We start from the raw sequence: 15,219 nt of genomic DNA on the forward strand, positions 1-15,219 counted from the left end.
TGCAAACCTCTTGCCTACTCTATAAATAGTAAATACAAAAGGGATAGTGAGGTGATGGGTTGGATCTTACTGTAGGTGATTGTTTGCTCTTGAGTTCTCGTCTTCACTCTCCATTTTCTGATTAGAGTGAATGTGGCTTAGTTTTTTAGTGAGAAGTAGAGGTTAATCCCACTTAGTTCATGTGAATGCATCCCTGAACTAGGTGTGAGATGGTGCTCTAGAAGAGCCTTGATGCCCCCTCAAGGTCTTGTAGTTGGAGCCAATATTCTCCAAAATTTGTACTTGCAACTTTCGAAATAAAGGGTGACATCTAATTGGTTGCTATATCTCACTGGTAAGCTATGTCTTTTACTTCCCTTTAATCCATTGGTTGGTTAATACTGGAAATCAGTCCCTCTTAATTGTTTTGCTAGCTCAATTACCCTTAAAATTCAAGGCATTGCAATCATAATTTATGAATTACATCCTTAAAACATGCAGTTTACTGTTTTTCATTTTTTTCCATGCAGATCTGCATTTTTTATGCCAGATTTTTGTGCCTAAACAAAAGTTTTACATGTTCCCCAAGGCAAAAATCTATCCCTAAGGTGTAAATGTGACACTTTGTTTGTAGCTTTTAGTGTTTTACAGGTCTGATATTTCAATCTCCAGCAAGCATTAAATACAGTTTGGCATCTTCTTGGGTCACTAAACCTCGCTGTTTGCTTTTAGATTACATAGGGATCCTCCACTGTGGTTAGCAAGCACTAACCTGAAAGTGTAGAGAGCTTGCGCGAGGTGACAATGTGCATTCTCTCATTAGCTTGGAGCCCTTCCAATATCTAGTGTTAACACGCCCCCATGGTTTTTGTGCCTTTGGCAGTCATATTGATGATAACTAACCACTAGATATCCAAGATGAGGTTACTATAATATGTGAGTCACTAGAATATAACAAATGGTTCAGTGATGGTCAAGTGTTCTCAATGCTCATTGAGTTGTTATTAATGATCCTTCGAGAGCCATCATGTCAAATATAAATAATGCAACAACATCTCTAGTTATTGTAGGCAACATTTTAAGCTAATGTGACACTGTGCATTCCCTTGGTTTGAGTCCTCAAATGTTGCAACATTATGATGCTTTCTAGGCTTTCGAGCAAACACCCTTTTTCTTCATTGCATGCTTCCTTCAGTAATTTTTGTAATGCTTTTTCATCTCTACATGCATAGAGAGTGTACTTGTGTGAATCTCTACAAATTCAGTTCCTTATCATGTCACCAAGAATGATTAGAAGGCTGAGATGCTCCCTAACAAAATGCAACACATCCCTTATTATCTATTTCTTTTTGATCTCTCATAAAATTTATGTATGTTATTTTTATATCTATTTTATGTTCTTACATGCAATACTTTCATGCATGCTATTAATTTTTATAAGGAAGCACACTTTCTCTTATATGCAATGATGATATAGATTTGTGCAAACAGGAAGTCATACCCACAATTATTTTCCTACTTATAGGAAATATCTCTAATTGAAGTATTGTACATTCGCCTTTGCAGGGGAGCGTCTGTTGAGTGCCTCTTATGACAAGACCATTTGTATTTGGTCATTGCATGTATGGTATCTCTATGCATTGTATTATTAAAGTGTTTTAGCTCTTCATGAATATTACATTTTTTTTTAATTCCATATGGAGTCTTACTTTAAATTAGTCAATGAAAGCTTCAATTTTTTTTTATAGACAAGGGATAGTTAGTCACATTACTATTACCTAAGATTTGTTAATGGTATTTAGAACAAGATGATATACAATCAATGTGAAGAAAATGAATGTACTCAAGACAAACTGATTTTCAAAGTTATAAGAATTAGATTTCTCATGTTATTGATTTCTCTTGCACCTGAGCCCCAATGTCGAAAGAGTGGGTGTGAGGCTAAAGATAGCTAAAAAGGGTTGTCACTGTCACCTCAACAACCTCTTTTTTCACTTTAGACCAATTACCGATTGAATTAGTAGGGTTGCAAAGGTCTATGCAACCTGCTACGATTGGCACACACAGGGTATGAGCCCACTATCACCTCGGCTTGACACTCCACTCTTTAGGCCCAGCTTCCTTCCAACAAGCCATGGGAGGATTCCCACTCAATACCTTAACCAATCCAAGGAATACTAGTTCCTTAAATAGGGTCAAAAGGTGAGGTGGAGTTAATTAGGGGTTGCCTTTTGGATATTTTGAATGTAAGTTTCAGCACAAAATTAAAACCAACAAAATACTACATTCAATTTTGTTAGATATATTTTTCATTAAACACAACATATCTTCTATTATGATCCACACGTGCAAAGGAGAGAGGAGATTTGAAGTTTGACCAGTGAGTTTGACCAACATATGACATTCATTGACCAACGCTGATTGAAGTTCTCTGAGATTTGCTTGATTGTAGAAAAGAGCAGTTGACTGAACTTTTTCTGGGCAGAGTTGACCGATTTTCTGGACAATTGACTAAGCTACTTCTGCGCAGTTTGACTGAGTTGACTAGCTGTTGTAGAATGCTGAATTTTGGCCTATTTGACTAGAAGTTGATTAGTTATTTGACTAGTGCTGAAACCTTGGTCTGGGTTGACCAAGTTTGACTTAAGAATCAGATAGAACCTGTTGTTGCACAAAGTGTCTAGGCACCACGACAACACTCAGAGTAAGGGTTGTCACTTTAATCCTTACTCCGTTTAGACTCTCTCCTAGACAAGTCAAGAGGGGGTAGTCCCTAAGGTGAATGAATGAGAATAGCCTGTTGTTGGGTATTGAAATGGAAAAAACTTTGAAAGTCAAATTGCTAAGTATCAAGGGTGATTCAGATTTAGTTATCATGCAAATAAAAAATAATTTTACATGTAAAAATCAAAGATTAAGAAATTATAGAAATGTTGTGTGGGATACCATGGAGTATTTTGATGCCATCAATCTTGAAGTTATCCCAAGAGAGAAAAATATTTTAGCTGATGAGTTAGCTGTTGCTGCTTCTACCATGCAGTTGTCTGATAAATTAATTGAAGATAAAACTAAGACGGATATAATTTTTAAACCTTCTATCCCAAATAAATCTGAACATGGGTAGGCTTTTGATAATGAAACACATGTTATTCACTTTCTAAATAATTTGGATAAGTTTCAGGGTTTTCAGGTAAATTCTGCGGAAGATGGATCCAAACGGCTTAATTTTCAGAGAGGGAAGAGTTATACCATAGGCACTGTTGGACACCTAATCCTCTATGGGTTAGTGTGGAAGCGGAATAGACTAAAGAAGTCCAAGAGACCTTGGGATGTGGAACCCAATGGTCACACCGTGTACTATAAATGTATATCATTTGTTAATAAAAATTGTACTCTCATGTTTTATCTTTCATACTCTTTCTGCCATGTGTGTGTTTAACATGGTATCAGAGCGGACGATTATTGGCCCTGCTCCATTTTGAGCCATTATTTTTCTGTGAATACTCATATATCATTTAGGTTGCCTTGAGCGCTTGTCAGCCATGCACTTTGTATATTCTCCTATGCAAAAACGCTTTTGCCATTATTCTCTTTCCAATGTTGCTGCTGTGAGCGTGGAGACCAAGCAGTGAACGTGGAATAGTTTGAAAGTTGTGGAGGATTGAATGCTGGTGCGCTCAGGAGTGATTGTTGAAGGCTCAAAATAAGGTAATATCGCTCCTCCTACGAGCATGGATTACACATTGTCGGCGTGACTGTGGTTTGGCAAATCTCATGTTTTGGCATCAAACTGTCATTGTTTTGGCATCAGAACATCATTGTTCTGGCATCGTGGCATCAAACCACCATACCACCCATCGTGGCTCCACCAAATAGTTTCTCCCATTCTACAGTTTACATAACACCCCAATACGCTGCTCTCTGAAATCTGCAACATAATGCCCCGATATGCTGCTCTTTGTGTAGCTATCATAAAAATTCCTCGCAAATAATTATCTTTCATTCTACTATGTGTAGCCATCATCAATGCACAGTAACTCCCTTTGTTTCCCCTTCATCCTGACACCTTTGCCATACTCCTATTTTCCTGTCATTATTCTCTGCTTTCTGCATCGAATAGTTTGGTGTGTGTGTACGTTGCTCTAGTGCTATAATGAAGTGAACGTTGGAATGCACATTGATGTCTGTTGATTGTTGATGCATTGGAATGACCCAACTGTGATATGATATGGCCCATGTCCAAGATAACAGAAATCAAACCAACGATAACATCGTTGCCGCTTTTATCCAATGTGCATTTGACGACTCATATCTCCGTATGTGGAAATATCTATAGTCATAAGCTAAAAGGAGCACATTTTTCTCAACATTCAGACTGTCCTATGTAAGAAACTGACCCAAAGAAATACAGTTTTTTGCACACCTCCACAAAAATCGGCTGCAAAGAGCATTTGATGTCGATGTCGATAAAATGTTGTACCCTATGAGTTATATGTTCATATGCAGGCATCTCTATTATATCCTCATATATGTCATGTCTGCGATATACATAAAGGCCACCTGCGACCCGTCTTGAACTGTATATATGCATTGGAATATCATATGTAATAGGAGGATAAGTATCACATACTTCCTGCCATTGCCATAAATCTGCGCCAATGTCTAACACAATAATTCTAGTGATATGATTTCGGCCTTCTAGCCCTTGACCAAGATACAGCGTTCCATCAACTACTCCTAAAACTGTTATGTGAAAGGGACTTGTACATATGTATGGCCCGCGTCCAGTAACTGGGGCGACGTTTCTCCATTCCCCATCGAAAAGTTTCACGACATGGTCGCCGTAGGGCACTATTCGACTAAATCTCCTGTACCGTGGTCTAGCATTGTTTTCAAAGTATTCTATTGCAAGACGGCATTTGAGCGGCTGCCTCAAATGGGTTACTCTAGCAATGCGTTTTCCATGTTCAAGACCCTCAGAAGCGGTCTGGTGTGCCACGACAAGAGCGGAATTATTTCATCTTCCACAACGTGGTCAATAATACCAGGGATCGGTGAGTCGGCCATGGCCATGGCGATTGAATGGATGTCTGCTTTGATTGAGGGGTTGCCACATGCAGTTTCACTTCATTTCATCCTCAATAAACCAACTGGAGTTTACAAACGTTGGATTGATGGTTTGCGCAGAGATTGTTGCATTTGGACTCTCTATCACTCTCGGTCTCTGTATTCGTGCATGAATCGTGCGTTGATTGAAAACTTGGGAGGTTGAACGTCTCTATGCGTTAAATCTCAGTGCGCTAGTTTATTTCTGGTGCATTATTGAACTATTTTATCTCTGCACTGAATGATATTTATAAAAAGGAGATTCGTTATTCGCCTTAGGAGGAGTCAAGTGTCCATTTGGCATTCGGCCATTTTCCTATGGATTGATTGTGCAGTCTGTATATGACAATGAATTGGTATTTGATCCTGAAGTTCTTGATCTCACAGAGGATGATTTAATAGAGAAATTTGTTGCTGGTATTTCTATTGTGACAGCTCTTTCTCTAGCGATCAGTTATCCCACAATTACAGCTGTTCCACATGCTATCATCAACGGTTACAAGAATGTATTAGCAGTCGCTATTGAACTTGACTATTCTTTTCCACTGGCTGAGAAAGTGAAGGAGTATTTGAAGGATCCAAGCAAGTTTGCAGTTGCTGTTGCCCCAGTTGTGGCATTGTATTTAAAACTCATTATGGTTTTTGTGTTCAGTGTTGAAGTTCCCGTAGAGTATTAAAGTATATAGAAGTTATCCCCTTATTCCAAACGTTGTATGATTTCACCATTCAGCCAAAACTTGGTGCAAATCGAAATTGGAGCAACTTCTAATATCTTTGAAAATAAGTTAAATAAGTGTATTTTTAATTGAAGCTGACACTCCACATTTACAGAGTTTGATTTGTTGACAAAATGGGAAGACTTTATGGAGTATTAGAGTTACTGAATACACTAATACATTCTAGTGTCGAAAACATAGTCGAAATCAACAAAGACTCTCTTTGAAATGCAAACCTGTCTACAATATGCACAAGAACAGATTGATTTTTTGCAGCTTGAATCTCAACTGCAGCAAGAAGAATTACAGCAGTGGAGTCATCATTCTGAACTTGTTTCTGTTCAGAACAATGAAACAGACTCCCATAAGCAACAAGTCAATAATGTTACAATTCATTCAGATCCAATGCCCAATAAAGCAACAGTTATACATGCAGATGCAGAAGTTCAATCTACACTTTCTAAGCCCATCATCAGACCTTGGGAAGAGCTTGTCCACAACAAGCACATAACTGGTCTTGGATATGACAAGGACGCGTCCTTTCATTTTCCAGACTACTCAAAGCCCATTCAGTTTCAGAGTGCTAGATTCCTTTATGACAGTTCACCTCCAGCTGTTCCAGATTCTACCCCCCTTCCACAACAACAGATTGTGAAATGCCAACACTGTGACCGAGTTGGCCATTTGAAAGATTACTGTTTTGATCTCCATCCATCTAAGCACTGTCATAAAACCACCCATTCTTCACACAGATGCTTCAGAAACAAGTCTACTGCAAGAACAAAGATTCATCTTGGATGGATCACTTCTTGGCAATGGGCATCAACAACCAAGAAGATATTCCAGTCACATGTCAGAACTTGTTCTAGAGTATTGAACAGTCTTGCAGTTGAGTTTTCTCCATCATCTCACCTTGTATCTGACAGGGGGGGAAATGATGGTCATCTACAAGCTTCAAAGTCACATCAAGCGAGCCTGAGCCACAACGTGCCACGCCAGTTTTAGAGTTGTAGCCAGAGACTAAGATTCCCCTGAGCATGCCTTCAGTTGGTAATGCCTCTTCAAAGAATTTGGGACACTTCCTCTAGCAGAAGACTTCAACTTCTTGCCAGTTTCAGAAGAATTCCACGAATAGAATTGGGGACACTTCCTCTAGCAGAAGACTTCTTGCCAATTTTGGAAGAGTTCCAAGAATTGCATTAAGCATTCCAGAGTTGTTGGTAATCCTTATACCATCACATGTTGAGACCTCCCTTTTCAGGTTGAGTTTCTCCCTTTTATGCGAGGTGAGACCTCCCTTTCATGGTTGAAGGTTTCCCTCTTCAAAATAATAGGAGCACTTCCTCTAGCAGAAGACTTCAGCTTCATGCGAGACTTGGAAGAGTTCTAGGAATCGCACTAAGCATTCCAGTGCTGGTGGTCATCCTTAAACCACCGCCCTTTATACCAACATTTCAGAGAGTACGTTCAGCCTAGTGCTGCCATGCATTTTTGCACATTTTGTATTACAGCTCTCTTCTTGGACTCATTCATAACCCTTCGGATTAAGGGGGGGAATGTTGGACACCTAATCCTCTATGGGTTAGTGTGGAAGCGGATAGACTAAGGAAGTCCAAGAGACCTTGGGATGCGGAACCCAACGGTCACACCATGTACTATAAATGTATATCATTTGTTAATAAAAAATGTACTCTCATGTTTTATCTTTCATACTCTTTCTGCCATGTGTGTGTTTAACATGCACGATTGAACATCGCACATCTGAAAAGCAGCCTACAGATTTGCCTAAAAGCAGGCAAATGCTCAGCATGCATTACATTGAACGCATTTGATGCCATGAGGCATCCTTTCTATTGTATTCCTAACACTACACCCTTTTATTTCAGTATTTCATTTCGTAGGTAGATCTATGTTTTTCATGTTATTAGGATAGTTAATAAATGAAGAGATTATATCTTTCCTGTGCTTAATATTATATGATGATTTTTGGATGGACGCTATTTATGTTATCTTGTGTGTTTCGTGGATGCAGATTCTAGATTCTCACATTCCTCCGGTGCAGCAACGTGTCCCCAAGTAGAGCCAAATGTTGACCACTACATGTCAACGACCCATAGCAGTACACCCCCATTTTTCGCAAAAAGGGATAGCGCCTGATTGATGTGTCCATGCCGTCCAGCTATCATCATCACCTTGATTTCCAAGATGTTATGTAAACCCTTTATGCATGTGTATAATGTAAATAATCTCAACAGACCCATGTCATGTATGTAACGACTTGGGTAAACCTACCTTTCTAGTGACGATCTCCATTCTAGGAGGTTTTTCGTTTCACCGATCCATTCTCGGATTATCAGCAGAGTTTCTCCCTCCAGTCTTACCCCAAAGCTGGAATGGATTTTGTCACTAGGATCTTAGGCAAGTCCTAGTGTTCTAGATCGAGTCTATGTAAAAGTGATTTGGGAATAATCCTAACTATTTGGTTAGGTTATTTTATTACAAATTGCTTGGTCTGTTGGATTATATTTGTCGTAGAAATGGGTAGTCTGTGAGGGTCTATTACAAATGGGTTTTCCCCCTTATGATGTAAAAAATATGAAAATCATGATGTAAAGTGTCTTGAAGATTGGAAAAATAATTTATCCCCTCATAGGTTAATTAATTAATTTTTCTAGCAAAAAATTAATTAAAATCCTAAGCCAGAAATTTAATTAGTTCTAGGTCCTAAATAAATTTAAATTCTCTAAAGGCAAAATTCATCAATCCAAAAAAATTAAATTTTAAAAGGTTTCGGGACTAAGGTAAATTAATTATTTTGTTAAATTTTAAACCTTTGATCCCTGGGGGTTAAGTCAAAGTCAATTTTTTTGGGAAATTAACTCAAAATTTTTATTTTTGAGTTAATTAAAATGCATTTAATGAAAAATTTTGAATTTCCCCAAATATTTAAATATTTCGACGGATGAGATTAAAAGAAATTTTAATCTTCATCAACGGTCAAGATTGCTTTGATGAGGATCACTCGAACTAGCCGTTAGAGGATTTATCTTTAAATAGGAAGTCATTTTTTGGTCGATCCATCCGATCTCTGAGTCGTGTGCTTAGCAATAAGTTCTTGTGTAATCTTTTTTTCCGGATAATAAAGAAAGACTTTGGGGTTAAATTCTACTGGTGTTACTCTTCATGGAAACACTGTAAGATGTTCTATTTTCATGCATGAATTTTTCTAAAGCCATTGATGATAGCTTCTGAAGAGTGATTTGAGTATAGGTATCTTGCTCAGTCGCTGGGGTTTGAATAATAATTTAAATTTTGAACGTAATAGCAGGTATCTCTATTTGTCTGAATTTTATTATTATTTTCTCGCTCTATTTTGATGGTTGGATTGAGTTTTGCAGGGAAATCTTGATTTTAGATCCTCGGGCATTAGGGGAAGTTTTCAATTGGGCCAGCGAACACCCGATTTGTGTTTCTTGAAGAGCCCAATTAAATTAGCTTCGAGCTTATCATAAGATTTTGTTGGTGATACACGAAGGGTTTCGAGTTAGCACCTCCTTTAAAATTTAATAATTTAATTTTTGTGTGGCATAATGATAGATCTGGCTTATTAAAGCCTGCAGTTTGTAAATTTTGTAGTTTTTTTTCTAACGTGGGTTTTAGTTTTTATCATTGTATATATTATTTGGATGTTTTCTTGTCGACGTGCAGCTATAGATTTGAGGAAGAAATTTGTGTAGAGTCCAGATCTAAGCCTTGGAGGGTAAGATCTGGATCTCTGGGGTTTATCAACATAATTTTCTATGGATATTATTCAATTTTTTTGCAGTCCAAGGGTTTTAAAATTCTTGGATTTGGAAATTTTCATGAGGGTTCATGGATAAATCAGAAGCAAGAAGATTCAACATTTTAATCAAAATTTTTGGAAATGTTTTAAAGGGTTTTCTGGCTACCATTTATCTGTTGACTGAGTTTTCCGATCTGCTGATTGGGTTTTTCGATTCACTGCAAAATTTCAAATTTTTATATATAGAAAAAACCCTTTCCTTTTATTCCCTTTGCTGCGGCCTGCATTTTCCATCAACACTGCCCTCTCCTCGACATGCAAACCTGTTGCAGCTCCCTCGAGCTCCCTCCTTGCATTCGCCTTCTTCCCCTCACAGAGTTTCCTTCATTCGCTGGTTGCATCTCGAGCCTACTTGACCTGCATATCTCCCTTTCCTCATCTCTTTATCGACGACTCCCTCTCCCTACTACTCGCAACCACTCATTGAGCCGTGACTTCTCCTCCCTTCCTACTCCTGCCCATGTCCTTATTCCTTGCATGCATCCTTAAACCCGTCGCACAACCTTCCTCCTTGCTCGAGCTCCATTCGCTGCCAGTCAAACGTTGCTACTGCTCGTTCCCTACACCTCTCCCTCAATCCCCTCGCTCGAGTTCCTCCTGCCCCTTGACCTGTCTAGGAGAGAGTCTAAATGGAGTGAGTAAAGATAAGAGTGACAACCCTTACTTTGAGCATTGTCGTGGTGCCTAGACACTTTGTGCGACAACAATACCTTTTGCTGAATTGAACAATTTCTCCTAGAAAAGATTGTTGGGTTTTCTCTTGAGTTTGGGTTTCCCAAGGCAAAATTTTTGTCTCTTTTATGCTTGATTGTCTCTTTATGATCCTACTGTCATTATTGCATTACTGTGGAGATTTTCTGTGTATAATTTTTTAATGATATATGTGACATAAGGTAAATTGATTAAGAAATCATTGAAAAGTAATTATCATATTAGAAGATCAGATTTCTCCAAGAAAATCAGCATGGTGTCAGAGCCTAGGTGAAAGAGCAACCATTATAGAGATAGTGCTAGGCAATAAAGAGGCAGAGTACAAGCCTTGCAAAGGATATATTGGATCATTAGTAGTTTGACCATTCCTTGATTGACTGATAACATGATGCAATAGGGAAATCACCTTATGACATAGGTCTGCTCTGTGTGGAAGACGGAAGTTTTCTATTCTGTGACCAGGTCGAGTTTATCTATCTATTAGACGTAGAGAGGAGGCTGCCCAAGTCAAGTTCTATCTGTGATTAAGAGGAAGGCCGAAGCCCTAGTTCAGGGCCGAAAGGCCTCAGATCTTGTCTTTCAGTTCGCTGTGTAAAGGGTCGAGTTCTGTTCTGTTCAAGAAGGGAGGGCCGTGTTGACCACTCAAATGTCATTTGAAGATTTTTCCAAGACTCCATGATCAAAGTACACTTTAGAGCATTCCAACATCATCAAACCATGTTAGAATTCCATAATTCATCTTCTTTCTCTCATCATTCTGTTGTTCAGATTTCCCAGCCCTGCAGGGACATTGTAAAAATGATTCTAGTATGATGAAAAAGAGTCATGTAACAGGCCTAGGTAGCTTAGGACTTTACTAGCAAGTGAGTTCACTCTAGGGAGTTTTTTTTTCCTTAGCTAATTATTTTTGTTCCATAACACTAAATAATTAGTTGAGTTTTTCTCCCAGATATCCCCCAAAGCTATAGTGAGGCTTGATGGTAAAGTTTTAGGTGAGTCCTAGTGTCTAGAGTCCATGTATATAACCATACTAGATCAATTATAAAGTTTTGTGGAATTTGGTTGAGTCTAGGTGTCAATTTTTGATTGTTTAAAATTTCCCGCTGGACGAGGTTTTTAATAATTATTTGATGTAAAATGTAATAAGTGTTGTCTATATAAGTTGTAGGGGATATGAGTACTCAAAATTAGACCTCTACACCTCAATTTTCTATTTAGACACACTTTGAGGGTAAAAAAGTGATTATTCACCCCTCAAAACCTATTTTTCTAATTTGTGGCAAAAATTGGCAAATAAATTGGCCGGAAAATAAAAAAATGAGAGAAAAATAAAACAATTTCTCCAACTGGAAAATGATAAAAAATGAAGTGGACTTTCCCAAGAAGTAAAGTCAAGTCAAAAAGAGATGTGGACTCCATGAATCAAGGAAGTTACCCAACATAAAAAATTTGATGGTCCAAAGGCTCAACGACTCGTCTAGAAAAACACACTAAGGAGGATAATTTGAGTTCCAAATAAGTGATGGGGTTTTGGTTAAGATTTTATTGGGAATAACTTCAAGAAGGTTCTCCCACTACTCCAATACTTAATTTCCACTCCAACCATTTACCATTTGTACCAAACAACTATCCCTCTTGGAGGTCTACATAGGCTTATCATGGGTTTTGATTTGCTTGGTGAAATCTAGTTGTTTTTTCCTTGGGATCTGTTGTTGCTCAGATTGTACAAGCACAGTGTGACAATGACTCAGGTCGGGGGTTGTCACTCTAATCCCTGACGTCTCCGTTCTCGTTGTCTCCCAACAACAGGCTATGGTGGGTAGTCCCTATGGAATATGCGAATGCAAGTCTCGTTAGCATCTAACAAGCTCGGGAGACACGATTGAATGGCCTAGCCACTTGGTTGATTTTAGCTAGTTTTAAAGAATAGATTAGATTATTATTATATGAGACCAGTGCCTTATGAAGTCAACCACTTGCTTTATATCAATTAAGGACCAAATGACCAGATGAACAATCTTTGCTTAATGAACACTATCCTATATGAAATGCAAATCCTACAAACTAGGTGAAATGCAAGATCTTGGTTTATTTTAATTACATGCCTAGCTAAGTAAATCCCTTAATCCAAGCTTTTTGGAGGCTAGTCTCAAAAGTAAGTGGAAGAGAGAAGTGAAGGTGAAGCAAGCAAAGGTTTGGTTAACGATACCTCTCCTTGAAATTTAACATACCCGATGCCTTCGCAACTACAGACACTGTGGCTCTAACGACTGCAAGGTCACTGTTTTAACCATTAGAGAGGGTCTATCCTTCTCAAGCTACAAGATGAAGAGTGGCCCTATCTTTCTATCAACCAAGCTTAGGCTTGGAGGTAAATTTATTAGATGCATCCCTAGTCCTGAGATCTATGTTGCAGGAAACGCCACTTTTAGTGGCGTACTAGTACCCGGGATGACCAGAAATGCCGAAACGGGCTTGAAACGCTGCTGATTATACCGTACGATTTTTCATGATATTGAAACGCCAGACAGTACGACTGATGACGTTTCAGCGCAACAGTCCGAGTTTTGGCAACCAAAAAGAAATTAAACTTTTTTTAAAGCTTTTTTCGGCCAACTCAACTTGTGGAAAGAGGGCGTGGGCCCCATCTAACACCAAAACACACTAATAAACTAATTTTTATGTGGATGTTAGCTAAATTTAATAAAAAAATACAAATGGAATTCTCTAGAAGATGAGAAGAATAGAACTCTCTAGAAGATGAGAAGAATAGAACTCTCTAGAAACCCTACGAGGCTCTAGAAACCCTATGAGGCTCTTCTTTTCTTTAAAAAGGCACTTCATTCACTTATTTCTCACACATTATTTTGCAAGAAGAGCTTCCTATAGCAACAACAAGGAGTTTATTTGTGTTTTGGAGCGTGGCCAACAAGAGGAAAGGCGTGGGTAGCAATAGGAAGAGCGTGGACAACAGCTAGTTCGGTGAGTTTTCATTTCCTAATTTTGCATCATTCAAGGCTTCTTAAAGTAGTATTTCAAGTGCCTCTAAATTGGGTGAGTTTTTCATTTTGTATTATTGTAATTTTGCAGCAATCATGGCTTCTCAAAGTTATGTTTTAAGTGCCCCTAAATCCATTCAAGGAAGCATGCAGCAAGAATATTATCCTCTATGGAAGTATGTTACGAAAGTGAAGCAGATGGGTTTCGCTGGTACATGGGAATGGAAGTGCAATTTGTGCAAAAATGAAAAGACCTTCAAGGGCTCTTACACAAGAGTGAAGGCACACATTTTGCATGAAGAGATAAAGGGTATTAATGTGTGTGCACATACCAAAAATGCAGAGGTGAGGGCTAGATTCTAGAAAGAGAGCGATGCTGCTCAAAGGTTGAAGGATCAAGGAAGCAAAATCGGCATGGGAACTACCAATCCTCGCATGTCTGATAGCGTTGAGCTAAGGATTGTTCGGGAAGAAAGAAAGAGGAGGGCACTAGAAGTAGAAGCAAAGTTATCAAAGCCATCAACTCCAACTCAAGACAACAAATTGGTGAAATGCTTGATAGTCAAGGGAGAGAAGAAGCTGACTCAAGAGTGGCAAGGGCCATCTTTGCTTGTGGCATCCCCTTTAATGTGGTTCAATCCCCATATTGGTAGGATTTGGTGAGAGCGATTAACAAAGCTCCTCAAGGTTACAAGGGCCCAAACTATGAAAAAGTCGGAACAATTTTGTTGAAGAAAGAGAGGCAACTTCTTGATGATGTTCTCAAACCAATTCGTAGCTCATGGGGTAGTACAAGGGTTTCTATTATCTCAAATGGTTGGACTGATACAAGGCGCAAACCTTTGATTAATGTCATTGCATCATCACCAAAAGGAGCCATGTTCATCAAAGCAGAAGATTGTTCGGGTGAGATAAAGGATAGTAAGTTCATTGCTGATATTTTAATTTCTGCTATTGAACAAGTAGGGTCAGAAAATGTGGTGCAAGTTATCACAAATAATGCACTGTGAAAATCTGGTGATCCAAATCCCTACTACAACAATATGATGTTATTCCTCCTGCTTTCTAATTCTCTTACAAGTTATTTACAGTATTCCACAGTAAACATCGAAATAAATACATCTGCAACCTTCACAACATAAATAATATGCGGAAACAAGAACTCAGCAAGAAGAAATAACACACAGAAGTGACACCATTGTTTTTGGACAAATGTCCCTGGAAAAACCCAATGCGGGAAAACTAGTGCAGCAGCTGAGTGTTTGTATTCTTATGTAGTAGTTTTTGAATACAATCTTTGGATGCCTCACTGGCTATTCGATACAGAGAATCTGATTGGCAGAGAATTAGTGAGAAATACCTCACACTATCACTGGAAATTCGACACTGATCCAGGCTCTGGATGGCAAGCCGCACACTGCCTTTGCGTCAGCCTATGCAGTCCAATGTCACAACCACTAGGCTTTGCGTCACCCTTCTTGCTGGTCAATTTGCCTCTGGAACTTCGACTCTTCTGCCCTTTCGGTCTCACACCCCGGCTTTTGGCTCTAAAACTCGACTCTCCAGCAAATTTTGAATCTCCTCTCAGGCTCTGCGCTGCCTCTTCTGGATCTCTCTCTGCCTCCTCTGCAATGTAGCCCCAGACCAGGAAAACTCTCCAACCGAAAAACTATCCCTGCCCCTCACTGCAAGAAATCTCCTCGACGACCTCTCTAGCAACTGCTGCGCTGCTCTGTTGAGAAAATCGATCTCTGATCTCTCACCGGATGTATTTTCCAAATGCCCATCAAGCCTCTTCTTATAATCCTCTTGTTGATCAATCAACGACCCATGTTAGATTCTTATCAATGGCTTAGATCATTTT

The 15,219-nt window shown here is 38.9% G+C and overlaps 1 protein-coding gene across 4 annotated transcripts in view; it reads left to right on the forward strand.

The window, feature by feature from the left end:
* LOC149204267 (uncharacterized) overlaps positions 1–15,219 on the forward strand; it is a 320,269-nt gene that overhangs the window by 16,190 nt on the left and 288,860 nt on the right. For all 4 annotated transcript variants that reach the window (XM_089394656.1, XM_089394657.1, XM_089394658.1 and 1 more), the window contains exon 2: positions 1,546–1,601. In XM_089394656.1, coding sequence (XP_089250782.1) covers positions 1,546–1,601 — 56 coding nt within the window. The remainder of the gene's footprint in view (positions 1–1,545; positions 1,602–15,219) is intronic.

Source organism: Pinus tabuliformis, chromosome 1_2, assembly GCF_031772625.1.
Source record: "Pinus tabuliformis cultivar Carrire ecotype Pingquan chromosome 1_2, CPIR1, whole genome shotgun sequence".
NCBI classification, from domain to species: Eukaryota; Viridiplantae; Streptophyta; class Pinopsida; order Pinales; family Pinaceae; genus Pinus; species Pinus tabuliformis.